This window comes from Hyperoodon ampullatus (genome assembly GCF_949752795.1).
Source record: "Hyperoodon ampullatus genome assembly, chromosome: 3".
Classification (NCBI taxonomy): Eukaryota; Metazoa; Chordata; class Mammalia; order Artiodactyla; family Ziphiidae; genus Hyperoodon; species Hyperoodon ampullatus.
The window spans coordinates 96964575-96980710 of NC_136916.1; the positions used below are offsets into that span (position 1 = coordinate 96964575).

The following is a 16136-nucleotide window of genomic DNA, read 5'->3' on the forward strand; positions in this document are numbered from 1 at the left end:
TTTCCTTCCTCCCTCCCTCCCTCTCTTCTTCCATTCACTCTTCCTTTTGCTTTCATTCCTCCCTCCCTCCCTCCTTTCTTTCCTTCTTTCTTTCCATCCTTCCTCCCTCCCTCCTTTCTTTCTTCCTTCCTTCCTTCCTTTCTTCCCTTCTTCCTTTCTTTCAATCTCTCTTTCTTTCTTCTACTAATTATTTCTCTCTACTTTTTCTCACTGTTATTCTGAGCCGGGTGGATGAAAGGCTCTTGGTGCTGCAGCCAGGAGTTAGTGCTGTGCCTCTGAAGTGGGAGAGCCAACTTCAGGACACGGGTCCACAAGAGACCTCCCAGCTCCACATAATATCAAGCAGCGAAAATCTCCCAGGGATCTCCATCTCAACACCAGCACCCAGCTTCAGTCAACGACCAGCAAGCTACAGTGCTGGTCACCCTATGCCAAGCAACTAGCAAGGCAGGAACACAACCCCACCCATTAGCAGAGAGGCTACCTAAAAACATAATAAGGCCACAGACACCCCAAAACACACCACCAGACGTGGACCTGTCCACCAGAAAGACAAGATCGAGCTTCAACCACCAGAACACAGGCATTAGTCCCCCCCACCAGGAAGCCTACACAACCTACTGAAACAACCTTAGCCACGGGGGACAGACACCAAAAACAACGGGAACTACGAATCTGCAGCCTGCAAAAAGGAGACCCCAAACACAGTAACATAAGCAAAATGAGAAAGCAGAAAAACACACAGCAGGTGAAGGAGCAAGATAAAAACCTACCAGACCTAACAAATGAAGAGGTAATAGGCAGTCTACCTGAAAAAGAATTCAGAATAATGATAGTAAAGCTGATCCAAGATTCTATTTCCCAGATCCAAAATCTTGGAAATAGAATAGACAATATGCAAGAAACAGTTAACAAGGACCTAGAAGAACTAAAGATGAATCAAGCATCGATTAAAAACACAATAAATGAAATGAAAAATACTCTAGATGGGATCAATAGCAGAATAACTGAGGCAGAAGAACGGATAAGTGAGGTGGAAGATAAAATAGTGGAAATAACTGATGCAGAGAAAAATAAAGAAAAAAGAATGAAAAGAACAGAGGACAGTCTCAGAGACCTCTGGGACAACATTAAACGCACCAACATTCGAATTATAGGGGTTCCAGAAGAAGAAGAGAAAAAGAAAGGGACTGAGAAAATATTTGAAGAGATTATAGTTGAAAACTTCCCTAATATGGGAAAGGAAATAGTTAATCAAGTCCAGGAGGCACAGAGAGTCCCATACAGAATAAATCCAAGAAGAAATACGCCAAGACACATATTAATCAAACTGTCAAAAATTAAACACAAAGAAATCATATTAAAAGCAGCAAGGGAAAAACAACAAATAACACACAAGGGAATCCCCATCAGGTTAACAGCTGATCTCTCAGCAGAAACTCTACAAGCCAGAAGGGGGTGGCAGGACATAATTAAAGTGATGAAGGAGAGAAACCTGCAACCAAGATTACTCTACCCAGCAAGGATCTCATTCAGATTTGATGGAGAAATTAAAACCTTTACAGACAAGCAAAAGTTGAGAGAGTTCAGCACCACCAAACCAGCTTTACAACAAATGCTAAAGGAACTTCTCTAGGCAAGAAACACAACAGAAGGACTATACCTACAATAACGAACCCAAAGCCATTAAGGAAATGGGAATAGGAACATACATATCAATAATTACCTTAAATGTAAATGGACTAAATGCTCCCACCAAAAGACACAGAGTGGCTGAATGGATACAAAAACAAGACCCATATATATGCTGTCTACAAGAGACCCACTTCAGACCTAGAGACACATACAGATTGAAAGTAAGGGGATGGAAAAAGATATTCCATGCAAATGGAAATCAAAAGAAAGCTGGAGTAGCAATTCTTATATCAGACAAAATAGACTTTAAAATAAAGACTATTAGAAGAGACAAAGAAGGACACTACATAACGATAAAGGGATCGATCCAAGAAGAAGATATAACAATTGTAAATATTTATGCACCCAACATAGGAGCACCTCAATACATAAGGCAAATACTAACAGCCATAAAAGGGGAAATCGACAGTAACACAATCATAGTAGGGGACTTTAACACCCCACTTTCACCAATGGACAGATCATCCAAAATGAAAATAAATAAGGAAACACAAGCTTTAAATGATACATTAAACAAGATGGACTTAGTTGATATTTATAGGACATTCCATCCAAAAACAACAGAATACACATTTTTCTCAAGTGCTCATGGAACATTCTCCAGGATAGATCATATCTTGGGTCACAAATCAAGCCTTGGTAAATTTAAGAAAATTGAAATTGTATCAAGTATCTTTTCCGACCACAACGCTATGAGACTAGACATCAATTACAGGAAAAGATCTGTAAAAAATACAAACACATGGAGGCTAAACAATACACTACTCAATAACGAAGTGATCACTGAAGAAATCAAAGAGGAAATTAAGAAATACCTAGAAACAAATGACAATGGAGACACAACGACCCAAAACCTATGGGACGCAGCAAAAGCAGTTCTAAGGGGGAAGTTTATAGCAATACAATCCCACCTTAAGAAACAGGAAACATTTCGAGTAAACAACCTGACCCTGCACCTAAAGCAATTAGAGAAAGAAGAACAAAAAACCCCCAAAGTTAGCAGAAGGAAAGAAATCATAAAGATCAGATCAGAAATAAATGAAAAAGAAATGAAGGAAACGATAGCAAAGATCAACCAAACTAAAAGCTGGTTCTTGGAGAAGATAAACAAAATTGACAAACCATTAGCCAGACTCATCAAGAAAAGAAGGGAGAAGACTCAAATCAGTAGAATTAGAAATGAAAAAGGAGAAGTAACAACTGACACTGCAGAAATACAAAAGATCATGAGAGATTACTATAAGCAACTCTATGCCAATAAAATGGACAACCTGGAAGAAATGGACAAATTCTTAGAAATGCACAACCTACCAAGACTGACTCAGGAAGAAATAGAAAATATGAATAGACCAATCACAAGCACTGAAATTGAAACTGTGATTAAAAATCTTCCATCAAACAAAAGCCCAGGACCAGATGGCTTCACAGGCGAATTCTATCAAACATTTAGAGAAGAGCTAACACCCATCCTTCTCAAACTCTTCCAAACAATATCAGAGGAAGGAACACTCCCAAACTCATTCTACGAGGCCACCATCACCCTGATACCAAAACCAGGCAAGGATGTCACAAAGAAAGAAAACTACAGGCCAATATCACTGATGAACATAGATGCAAAAATCCTCAACAAAATACTAGCAAACAGAATCCAACAGCACATTAAAAGGATCATACACCATGATCAAGTGGGGTTTATTCCAGGAATGCAAGGATTCTTCAATATACGCAAATCAATCAATGTGATACACCATATTAACAAGTTGAAGGAGAAAAACCATATGATCATCTCAATAGATGCAGAGAAAGCTTTCGACAAAATTCAACACCCATTTATGATAAAAACCCTGCAGAAAGTAGGCATAGAGGGAACTTTCCTCAACATAATAAAGGCCATATATGACAAACCCACAGCCAACATTGTCCTCAATGGTGAAAAACTGAAACCATTTCCACTAAGATCAGGAACAAGACAAGGCTGCCCACTCTCACCACTCTTATTCAACATAGTTTTGGAAGTTTTAGCCACAGCAATCAGAGAAGAAAAGGAAATAAAAGGAATCCAAATTGGAAAAGAAGAAGTAAAGCTGTCACTGTTTGCAGATGACATGATACTATACATAGAGAATCCTAAAGATGCTACCGAAAAACTACTAGAGCTAATCAATGAATTTGGTAAAGTAGCAGGATACAAAATTAATGCACAGAAATCTCTGGCATTCCTGTACACTAATGATGAAAAATCTGAAAATGAAATCAAGAAAACACTCCCATTTACCATTGCAACAAAAAGAATAAAATATCTAGGAATAAACCTACCTAAGGAGACAAAAGACCTGTATGCAGAAAATTATAAGACACTGATGAAAGAAATTAAAGATGATATAAATAGATGGAGAGATATACCATGCTCCTGGATTGGAAGAATCAATATTGTGAAAATGACTCTACTACCCAAAGCAATCTACAGATTCAATGCAATCCCTATCAAACTACCACTGGCATTTTTCACAGAAGTAGAACAAAAAATTTCAAAATTTGTTTGGAAAAACAAAAGACCCCGAATAGCCAAAGCAATCTTGAGAACGAAAAACGGAGCTGGAGGAATCAGGCTGCCTGACTTCAGACTATACTACAAAGCTACAGTAATTAAGACAGTGTGGTACTGGCATAAAAACAGAAAGATAGATCAGTGGATCAGGATAGAAAGCCCAGAGATAAACCCACGCACATATGGCCAACTTATCTTTGATAAAGGAGGCAGGAATGTACAGTGGAGAAAGGACAGCCTCTTCAATAAGTGGTGCTGGGAAAACTGGACAGGGACATGTAAAAGTATGAGATTAGATCATTCCCTAACACCATACACAAAAATAAGCTCAAAATGGATTAAAGACCTAAATGTAAGGCCAGAAACTATCAAACTCTTAGAGGAAAACATAGGTAGAACACTCTACGACATAAATCACAGCAAGATCCTTTTGGACCCACCTCCTAGAGAAATGGAAATAAAAACAAAGATAAACAAATGGGACCTAATGAAACTTCAAAGCTTTTGCACAGCAAAGGAAACCATAAACAAGACCAAAAGACAACCCTCAGAATGGGAGAAAATATTTGCAAATGAAGCAACTGACAAAGGATTAATCTCCAAAATTTATAAACAGCTCATGCAGCTCAATAGCAAAAAAACAAACAACCCAATCCAAAAATGGGCAGAAGACTTAAATAGGCATTTCTCCAAAGAAGATATACAGACTGCCAACAAACACATGAAAGAATGCTCAACATCATTAATCATTAGAGAAATGCAAATCAAAACTACAATGAGATATCATCTCACACCAGTCAGAATGGCCATCATCAAGAAATCTAGAAACAATAAATGCTGGAGAGGGTGTGGAGAAAAGGGAACCCTCTTGCACTGCTGGTGGGAATGTGAATTGGTACAGCCACTATGGAGAACAGTATGGAGGTTCCTTAAAAAACTAAAAATAGAACTACCATATGACCCAGCAATCCCACTACTAGGCATATACCCTGAGAAAACCATAATTCAAAAAGAGACATGTACCAAAATGTTCATTGCAGCTCTATTCACAATAGCCCGGAGCTGGAAACAACCTAAGTGTCCATCATCGGATGAATGGATAAAGAAGATGTGGCACATATATACAATGGAATATTACTCAGCCATAAAAAGAAACGAAACTGAGCTATTTGTAATGAGGTGGATAGACCTAGAGTCTGTCATACAGAGTGAAGTAAGTCAGAAAGAGAAAGACAAATACCGTATGCTAACACATATATATGGAATTTAAAAAAAAAATGTCATGAAGAACCTAGGGGTAAAACGGGAATAAAGACACAGACCTACTTGAGAATGGACTTGAGGATATGGGGAAGGGGAAGGGTAAGCTGTGAGAAAGGGAAAGAGAGGCATGGACATATATACACTACCAAACGTAAGGTAGATAGATAGTGGGAAGCAGCCGCAGAGCACAGGGAGATCAGCTCGGTGCTTTGTGACCGCCTGGAGGGGTGGGATGGGGAGGGTGGGAGGGAGGGAGATGCATGAGGGAGGGGATGTGGGAACAGATGTATATGTATGACTGATTCACTTTGTTATAAAGCAGAAACTAATAAAAAAAAAACAAAAAACAAACTAGAACTACCATACGACCCAGCAATCCCACTATGGGGCATATACCTGGAGAAAACCATAATTCAAAAAGAGTCATGTACCAAAATGTTCATTGCATCTCTATTTACAATAGCCAGGACATGGTAGCAACCTAAGTGTCCATCAACAGATGAATGGATAAAGAAAATGTGGTACATATATGCAGTGGAATATTACTGAGCCATAAAAAGAAATGAAATTGAGTTATTTGTAGTGACGTGGATGGACCTAGAGTATGTCATACAGAGTGAAGTAAGTCAGAAAGAGAAAAACAAATACTGCATGCTAACATATATGTATGGAATCTAAAAAAAAAAAAAAAATAAAGAAGGTTCTGAAGACCCTAGGGGCAGGGCAGGAATAAAGACGCAGATGTAGAGAATGGACTTGAGGACATGGGGAGGGGGAAGGGTAAGCTGTGACAAAGTGAGAAAGTGGCATGGACATATATACACTACTAAACGTAAAATACATAGGTAGTGGGAAGCAACCGCATAGCACAGGGAGATCAGCTCAGTGCTTTGTGATCACCTAGAGGGGTGTGATAGGGAAGGTGGGAGGGAGACGCAAGAGGGAGGAGATATGGGGATATATGTATACATATAGCTGATTCACTTTGTTATAAAGCAGAAACTAACACACCATTGTAAAGCAATTATACTCCAATAAAGATGTTTAAAAAATAAATAACGACGAGTCAGGCACATATATAACTGTGGAGTCAGACAGCCTCGCTTCAGGTTCTGACCCTTCCACTTATTGGCTCTGAGGACTTGGGCATTAATTAGAAGCACTCTAAACCCCAGTTGCCGCATCTGTAAAACAGTAATGATAATATTATTCTTTAGTGTTCTTTTAAAGTGTAGATGAGTTAATATGTGTAAAGTGCTTAGCATGGTATCTGACTCAAAACTCAACCCAAGATGTTATTATAATAAGTGACTTAAGGAACTTATTTCTTATGAGAGACACAGAATGCACATAGATAACTGTGGTACAAGACGTTATAGGTAAGAACAGGAGAAGGCTATGAGCAAAGTGCTGTGCTGGTTCAGAGGAGAGAGAGAAAGCACATCCAGAAGGAATATCAAGAAAGTTCATTTCTACAAGTGAGGGATAGAAGGAGGAAGAGAAACCAGTGAGTGAGGCAGAGGGGGTCCAAGGCCCTGAGAAGGCTGCCATCACACAGCATGAGGTTGAAAACTGGTGGTCTGCAGGGCAAATTGGGTTCACAGGTAGGGTTCCTTTAGACCGCTTAGGGTTTACAATTTTTTTTTTTTAGCAAACATTTAAAAATTGGGTGAACTTATATAAAAACCCAAATTTCTAGTTTCTTTTGAAACATTAGAACATCTGGCAAATTAGGCTTGAAGCCTTGCTTGGCAAACTGCAGGACTGAGCTAAGTAGCAACTGCTGCTTTCTATGGAGCACAGATTCTCCAGCTTGCTGTGCCATCCTTCACGCCATATTGTATTGCCTACAATACATGGGGCTACTTCATGCATTTGTGTAACTTGCCCAGCCCCTGCACAGGTCATCAGAATATCTTTGAATTCCTGCTTATTTCACAAGAGGCGGTGTGGTGGTTGATGTTGAGTATCCAGATTAATATGTGGCTTCACCTCTGACCTGAAAGCAGCTCATAGGATACTGGAGGATAGGATGTAAACATAGACCAGGTTGTGCCATGACCGACCATACAAGGAAACCAGAAGTACCACAATATGGGAACTGATTTTATGAGAAGTACAGAAAACATATGCTGGGGGAGCACAGAGAAAGGAAAGGTTATATAATGAAGGAGTGATATTTTAAAAATTCCTTTGGAAGTTTTAAAATTTTGGTCAAGAAAATAGTTTCCCAAACAAGTCGAAACATTCAGGCTTTCTGACTTACCTGACTATGGCAACTCTAAGATGATAAACTAGTAGGCATGTAAGCCTGGGATGATAAATGTACCTGAGTCAGAATAATTTGAGGGACTCCAGAGAGGTCACTCAGATTCAGGAAGTATTGGTTGTTGTGAAAGCGGCAGTTAAGAAATCTTTTCCTTATGAGCTTGCTGATTACAATGTTCTCATGAGGTGCCCTCACTCTTAACTTCATAGCGATGTTTTAAAAGCAGCATTTGGCTGTTATATATCTGATTTCTTTAGCGTAAAACAAAGCATGTGGTCACATTCAGAAGAAAGAATGGCATGTTACTGCTATTGCTGTAATGTGAGTAATGTCATGTGGTTGCAGTTTTACATCTGCTTTTTATTTTCATTTCATCTTAGCGAAAGAGAACTAATTGAAGCAATTTTTTTCTTAGGATCTGTGGTTTAACTGTGCATACCTTTCTGTATCCATCCCATAACCCTCCAACAAATCAGGTAGTTCTTTCCACGTATTGTAAATCCCACCATAAAATTGAGTGATGTTCTATAATCTAGTTACCGTATTTCTTATTTGCAGCTGTGTTAGATTCCAGCTTTCGCCAGAAATATCCAGGATATAGATAGAAGTTATGTAAGCACTCAGTTGCATAAGTCCTTAGCAACTGGATTCAATAATAAATTCTATTCAGTTTGGCTCTTATAAAGAAGTATAATTTATTCATCTCTCATGCAATCAGTCTTACTAAATCTAGAATTCCAGTTCATCATTAGATGTTGTTTTCCTGGTTGGGAGAGAGTCTTCAGAAATGGCTCTTATCGTCATGAGGCATTTCTTTGTTAAGTCAACTAGTTTAATTGACTATAAAAGTCCTTCTCACTTGATGTATTTTCTTGTTCTTAAAATATTGATTTAGTTGTATACGATTTGGTAAGACCAACAAAAATGAACGAACATTTGAGGAAAATTGTAGGTGTATTAATCCCTTTTCTTGCCAAGAGAATACCGACCAACAATTAACTGTGTTTTGGTCTCTTGTTTCAATGTTAGCTAAACTTGAGGAAATATAAAACATGGTTTGACATGTAATCTTCAAAGATGTTTTACTATTGAGTTCAGGGATTTGTAGAGTTCCAATAACGGCCATGCTGTTCACTTGACCTCAGATTACTTACTATGCTGGTCAAGGGCAGGAACTGAGGAATCTTTTATGTATGCTAGTCACAAGCACAGAAATCTTATTGACCATCTGTTCATTTCAAAAAACTACAGAAGTATGCCACAAGAGCATGGATTTCTGAATTGAGGAATAGACAGGAAGTTACTTCAGATGTCCTTGCCTCTGATGCTAACCTGGCAAACGTTCCCAGCTAAATCTGGGGAATTCTTCTTGCCACCTATGTTTTACAGATTACTTTGAAGTTTTTGTTTATATTTCTTGGTTTTTCTATGTTAAGCCTCCTGTGTAGTCAAGATTTCTTTCATTTCATGGAAGTATTTCAAAATGATAAAAACAATCTGGCTGAAAGATTTTTTTTCTTTACTTTTAGTACTGCCAGGCAAATGATCCATCTGATGCCAGGAAGCAGCAGTAGCCTATGGAAAAGTATACCATTAGCTTGAAAACACAGGGCACGCTGGCTTTATTTAGGCAGGTTTGTGTTTTCTGGCCCTTAACTCATGCCTTATTTTCATATCAGATAACTTATGGAGGCATGAGTAATTTCCTCTGTATCTGGCTTTTAGAAATGAGTTTACTTAGCTTCAAAGACACCTGTTGGCTCAGTCAACACCACAGATATTTTTTTAAGGATGAACTTAGAATCCCTTGGCAATCAATTAGTCAAATCAACAAATACCTCTTGACCTCAGGGTCTGTTCTCTTCTTGTTGCTCCTTAGATATTCTGTGTATATCATGGAGAGCTTTTACTGAACTGAATTTTACTTTAACTGAATAAAAGCATTTCTGTATGACTCAGAAATATATAAACAATATGGATGGTCAGAGAATCTGCTCAAAACTTTCTACCAGAGGAAATCAAGCTGCTTCTTCTGATCAGGAAAACAGATGGTACTGATGGGCACTTTGATGTGACAATAGAACCTCTCCTGGCACCACGGAGCTTCTTGAATGTACCAATGAGCAATCTTTGCCAGAACCAGTGATTGCCTTTTCTTGCTCCCTCTTGGCCTCTGTTTTCATCACATGCTGTCCTTCAAATATTTGTACTATATGGTTATGCTATCAGAGACTGAGACTGAGGAAAGACGTTATATATCCTTGGATTTAATTGTGGAGAATTGCAGACTCATAAGCTTTCAGAGTTGAAAGAAACTTTCTTAGAAGAAATTGAGACCCAGAAAGAAAAAGTGACTTGCTTAATTAAAAGTACCCAGCTGCTTATACCAGCAGAACTGGGACTAAAATCTCACCTTTAGGCCAGTATCTTTTGGGTACAGAGAGTCACATTGTCAAAGCAGAATGAAAATAGCCTTGGTAGAATAATTTTTTGTTTTCTTAAAAATAAGAAATGACTTTTTATGCTTATGAAATCATTACATGTTTACTGTAGAAATTCAGGAAATACAAAAACATCTAAGAAAAATAAGATAAAATCATCAAGGTTTTTACCATCAGGTTAAATTTCCTTCCAGTCTGTTTCTCTACAGGTGCATGCACATGCACACATACATACACAGTATACCAGTTAGAGTTCTGGGCAAGGAACAAAAAAAACACCCAACTTGGATTTTGAAGATAATGAGATGAAGGAACTATTTACAGATTTAAAGGAGCCAGTAAGAGATGTTGGGACACGTAGGACTAGCAACAGTGGGTAGGGAGAAGAAAAAGTGTATTGGAGCTTAGGGAGAGCTAGAGCTGTGGTAGAAGAATCTTCCAGGGTAGCTTCCTTGCCCCTTGTACCTATACAGTTATGACATGGACTTCAGCAAAAACTCCCACTGAAGTGGGAGACCTGACACTGCTCTGCTGTGTTTCCTGTCTTACATCCTTCTGAGTAGACTGGCTCCAAGTGTGGCCTCTGTTTGCCTTTGAACATGAATATTCAGTTGAATCTAAGAAAAATCCCCTTAATGGGCACCTCAGGGATACATTGCTGCCCAAACCATAATGCCAAAGCAGTGAGGGGAAGGGGAAGATACCCCAAACTCTTCTTCCTGTGCTCCAATCTCCTAACACTCCTCCCCTCTCATTGACTAAACCTAACCACAAGACAGAGGTCAAGGAGAAAGAGTAATTGTCCCAGCTTGCATCAGATGTTCATGACGGTTTATCATTCTTGTCTCGGTGGGCATTTGGCTCTGTGCATGAAGCTGTTCTGAACATTCATATGCAAAGTTTGAGTCATACATTTTCATTTCTCTTGGATAGATTCACAGGAGTGGAACTTCTGAGTCATAGGATAGACAAGCATTTAACTTTTTTTTTTCATTTTTATTTCTTTTTATTAAGACTAAGAAAATGAAATGAATAGGAAACATTGACAGCCAGGAACATGAAGGCTTTGGCTGTTTTTTTTTTTTTTTTTTTTTTAACATCTTTATTGGAGTATAATTGCTTTACAATGTTATGTTAGTTTCTGCTTTATAACAAAGTGAATCAGCTATACGTATACATATATCCCCATATCCCCTCCCTGTTGCGTCTCCCTCCCACCCTCCCTATCCCACCAGTCTAGGTGGTCACAAAGCACGGAGCTGATCTCCCTGTGCTATGTGGCTGCTTCCCACTAGCTATCTATTTTACGTTTGGTAGTGTATATATGTCCATGCCACTCTCTCACTTCGTCCCAGCTTACCCTTCCCCCTCCCCATGTCCTCAAGTCCATTCTCTATGTCTGCGTCTTTATTCCTGTCCTGCCCCTAGGTTCTTCAGAGCCATTTTTTTTTTAGATTCCATATATATGTGTTAGCATACGGTATTTGTTTTTCTCTTTCTGACTTACTTCACTCTGTATGACATACTCTAGGTCCATCCACCTCACTACAAATAACTCAATTTCATTTCTTTTTTATGGCTGAGTAATATTCCATTGCATGTACGTGCCACATCTTCTTTATCCATTCATCTGTCAATGGACACTTAGGTTGCTTCCATGTCCTGGCTATTGTAAATAGTGCTGCAGTGAACACTGTGGTACATGACTCTTTTTGAGTTATGGTTTTCTCCGGGTATATGCCCAGTAGTGGGATCGCTGGGTTGTATGGTAGTTCTAGTTTTAGTTTTTTAAAGAACTTCCATACTGTTCTCTATAGTGGCTGTATCAATTTACATTCTCACCAACAGTGCAAGAGGGTTCCCTTTTCTCCACATCCTCTCCAGCATTTATTGTCTGTAGATTTTTTGACGATGGTCATTCTGACTGGTGTGAGGTGATACCTCATTGTAGTTTTGATTTGCATTTCTCTAGTGATTAGTGATGTTGAGCATCATTTCATGTGTTTGTTGGCAATCTGTATATCTTCTTTGGAGAAATGTCTATTCAGGTCTTCTGCCCATTTTTTAGATTGGGTTGTTTGTTTTTTTTGATATTGAGCTACATGAACAAACATTTAACTTTTTAAGAAACTGTCAAACAGTTTTCCAAAGTGGTTGTGCCATTGTATACTGACACCAACAACATGTGAGAGTTTGCTTTTTCTATACTTCTCCAACGTTTAGTTTTAACAAACATTTTCATGTGGGTCATTCTAGTGGCTAGTGATACGTCATTGGGATTTTAATTTGCATTTCCCTGATGACTTAATGATGTTGAGGACTTCTTCATGTGCTTATTTATCACTTACGTTATCATCTTTATAAAATATCTGTTCAAGTCATTTTAGAACTGGATTTTTTTTTTTTTTTTAGAGAACTGGATTTTTAAATATTATTGATTCTTAGTGAACTAAGTGAACTGTGTGAGCTCCTTGTATATACTGGATACAAGTCCTGTGTCAGATTTGTGTGTTAAATTTTCTCTCTGTCTGTGGCTTTTCTATTTTCTTAGTGGTGGCTTTGGATAAGTAAAATTTAAAAATATTGATGAAGTCTGGTTTACAAATTTTTTCTTTCTGTTTTTCTTTTTTTTTGCCTAGCCAGTGATTTAAAAAAACATAGTTGTAGATTATTTAAAATGTCCTTTTAAAAAAAAGATTTCTATTTAAAAATGAAATACAATTTGAGTGTTTTTCAGGTCACTATATTCCATAGACTGAATGTGTGCTTACCAAATTCATATGTTGGAATCTAATCCCCAGTGTGATTGTGTTTGGAGGGGAGGCCTTTGGGAGTAATTTGGTCATGGAGATGGAGCCCTCATAAATGGGTTAAGTGCCCTTATAAAAGAGACCCAGAGGGCTTCCCTGGTGGCGCAGTGATTGAGAGTCCGCCTGCCGATGCAGGGGACGTGGGTTCGTGCCCCGGTCCGGGAAGATCCCACATGCCGCGGAGCAGCTGGGCCTGTGAACCATGGCCACTGAGCCTGCTCGTCCAGAGCCTGTGCTCCGCAATGGGAGAGGCCACAACAGTGAGAGGCCCGTGTACCACAAAAAAAAAAAAAAAAAAAAGAGACCCAGAGAGCTTCTTTGTCCTTTTTATTATGTGAGGACACAGCCAGAAGATGGCCATTTAGGAACTAGGAAGCAGGCCTTCACTAGATACAGAATCAGCCTGAGCCTTGATCTTGGACTTCCAAGCCTTCAGAACTGTCAGAAATACATGTCTGTTGTTTATAAGTCACCCTGTCTGTGGTATTCTGTAATAGCAGCTCAAACAGACTGAGACAATGTGTATCCTACTTCAAAGTGGGCCATAAAATACTGGATGCTTCAAGCTGCAAGGAGACCTTGATACCATCTATTCCAAACTCCTCCCTAACATTAGGTTTCCTTCTTAAAGATATTGCCGATCATAATTCACCCTCTGCTTGCTTCTAGAGATTGAGGGCTACAGAAGTGAGTCCCCTTGTGGGGAAAATAAGATGTAAAAGAGTCACTTCTTGAAATTGAGATACTCTTTTTAATAGTCTCCTCAGTAGAATTTTATACAATATGAATTTCATTGGTGTGATCACTGAGAACCAAAATTACAGTCTATTGGCCAGTGCTTATCCAGCTTCAGGATTGTAGTTTGTGTTGGGATACAGGGTGGGACCAGTCCGGGTCCATGTCTGGGCCGTGACAGTGTGGTAAGTGCAGTGAGGGAACATGCGGCATGACTGCAGAATAATTGCCCTTCTTGGGTATGTCAGGAAATATTTTATAGTGAAAACGTGTTTGTGCTGAGCTCAAAAAAGAGTAGGAGTCTCTATGAGGAGTTGGAAGGAGGAAGTGTAGAGGGTGGAGAACTAGCAGTGGTGAGTATTGCCGAGGCTTTGGGTCAGAGACCCACGTAATGGGAGATGAGCCTGAAGGGCCGGGAAGGGGTGAGAACTTTGCACTTTAAGTTGATAGTTCTCAAATTTTCGAGCAGTTGTGCTTCAGGTGGTCAGTCCTCAGTCCTTACCTATTGAGTCAGAGTCTCCAGGGTGGAGGGTGGGCCTTTGAATATTATCACAGACTCTGTATGTGAGACTGAAGCCCACTGGAGTTTGAAAACTACTAGTTGAAGTGAATGATGAAGCAGTGAGAAAGAGAGAAGGGCCTTGATTAAAGAGGTATTGAAAGTGAAACGGTGACTATTCTTGATCAACTCTATGTAAGGAATGAGAATGTGGGAGGATTCTGCTTAAGCAACTGTAAAAATGTCATTTATACCAGTTACCTCATAGCAACACAGAGTAGGAAATCTGTGGAGGAAATGTAAGAAGTTTAGTTACAGATACAGGGCCAGCTTACTGTCAAGAAATACCCATTTAAATCACCTAGAAATAATACTAACTTTGGGAGGATATGGGTCTGTCAATTCAAATATTGCTGATAATAATGAGATGCTTTCCTCATATAGTGCTTATTCTTTTCAAAGGACATATTCAGCTCATATATTTTTTTAAAATTAATTAATTAACTTGGCTGCGTTGGGTCTCCATTGCTGCACGCAGGCTTTCTCTAGTTGCAGCGAGCGGGGGCTACTCTTTGTTGTGGTGCGCGGGCTTCTCATTGCAGTGGCTTCTCTTGTTGCGGAGCATGAGCTCTAGGCGTGTGGGCTTCCGAAGTTGGGGCACGTGGGCTCAGTAGTTGCGGCTTGCAGGCTCTAGAGCGCAGGCTCAGTAGTTGTGGCATGAGGGCTTAGTTGCTCCATGGCATGTGGGACCTTCCCAGATCAGGGCTCAAACCTGTGTCCCCTGCATTGGCAGGCGGATTCTTAACCACTGTGCCACCAGGGAAGTCCCTCATATTTGTTAGGTACTAAGATTTGCTGCATGCCTGTGATGTACTGTGATGACTTTTGGGCTAGATATTATTATTATCATTTTGCTGATGAAACTGAAGTTCAGAGAGGTTCATTGATTCCCCTAAGGCCGTCTCAGTCAGGAACCAGGTACAGCCAGGGTTCAAAACTCCTGACTTTACCAAGCTCAGTTTTCTTTTCACTGTTACATAGCTGCCTCTCATAACATAGATGGGCATTTTTTTATAATTTATTTATGATGAACTTGAAGTCCAGAAAAGCTGATTTGCCCAAGATTCCAAGCTGATAAGTACAGAGCAGGCATCAGAGCCGAGGTCCCTGCTTCCCAGCCACTGCTCTTTTCACTCTAATTTCCTGCTTTCCAAGTGATTGAGTTTATCTCCTTACTTGTTTAGTATAGTTGGACCTTTTCTCCCTCAAGTAGGAAGAGTTTAGAGAATTATAAATATTGAAGGGAAGAAATATTGTTTGAGAAGCAAAGCCAGCATTCAGGGCTCAGTTGCTCTGGAACGATGTGTGATGGTATAGTTTCAGCCTGTGCATGAAATTTTTTTTTTTTAAATTAGGAACCTGACCTTAATGGTGATGATGGAAATACAGAAATAACTCCAGGAGAAAAGGTACTTCGGAATACCAAAGAGCAACGGGATCAGCAGAATCGGTTGAGAGAGATAGATGAAAAGCTAAGAAAGATGAAGGAAAATGTGGTAAAACTTTTTTTATTTAAAGTAACCAGTGATTGTGTTAAAAATGTTCCAGTTTTCTTTGACTGATTTATGACTGTTTTTATGTGTTACATCAGGCAAGAAAGCTAACATGGGTATTTGTCAGTAAGGATTTGAATAAAGGCTAAAAGTAGAACTCATAGAACTTAAAGTAGTATTATAATTAATTTATATGACATAATAAACCTGTGAAAGGTGATCTGAAGTCAGAATAATCATCCATATGCCTAATATTCTGTGTCTGAAAGACATATGTTCTTTGTGTGGAAAAATTTGGTAGTTATTCTCTATAAAATCATCTT

The 16136-nt window shown here is 39.1% G+C and overlaps 1 protein-coding gene across 1 annotated transcript in view; it reads left to right on the forward strand.

Moving 5' to 3' along the window:
- Positions 1–16136, forward strand: part of FSIP1 (fibrous sheath interacting protein 1) — a gene marked incomplete at both ends in the record, with an annotated part of 215831 nt that overhangs the window by 68972 nt on the left and 130723 nt on the right. The window contains one exon of the mRNA XM_079699616.1: positions 15676–15816. Within this exon, the coding sequence (XP_079555742.1) occupies positions 15676–15816 (141 nt within the window). The remainder of the gene's footprint in view (positions 1–15675; positions 15817–16136) is intronic.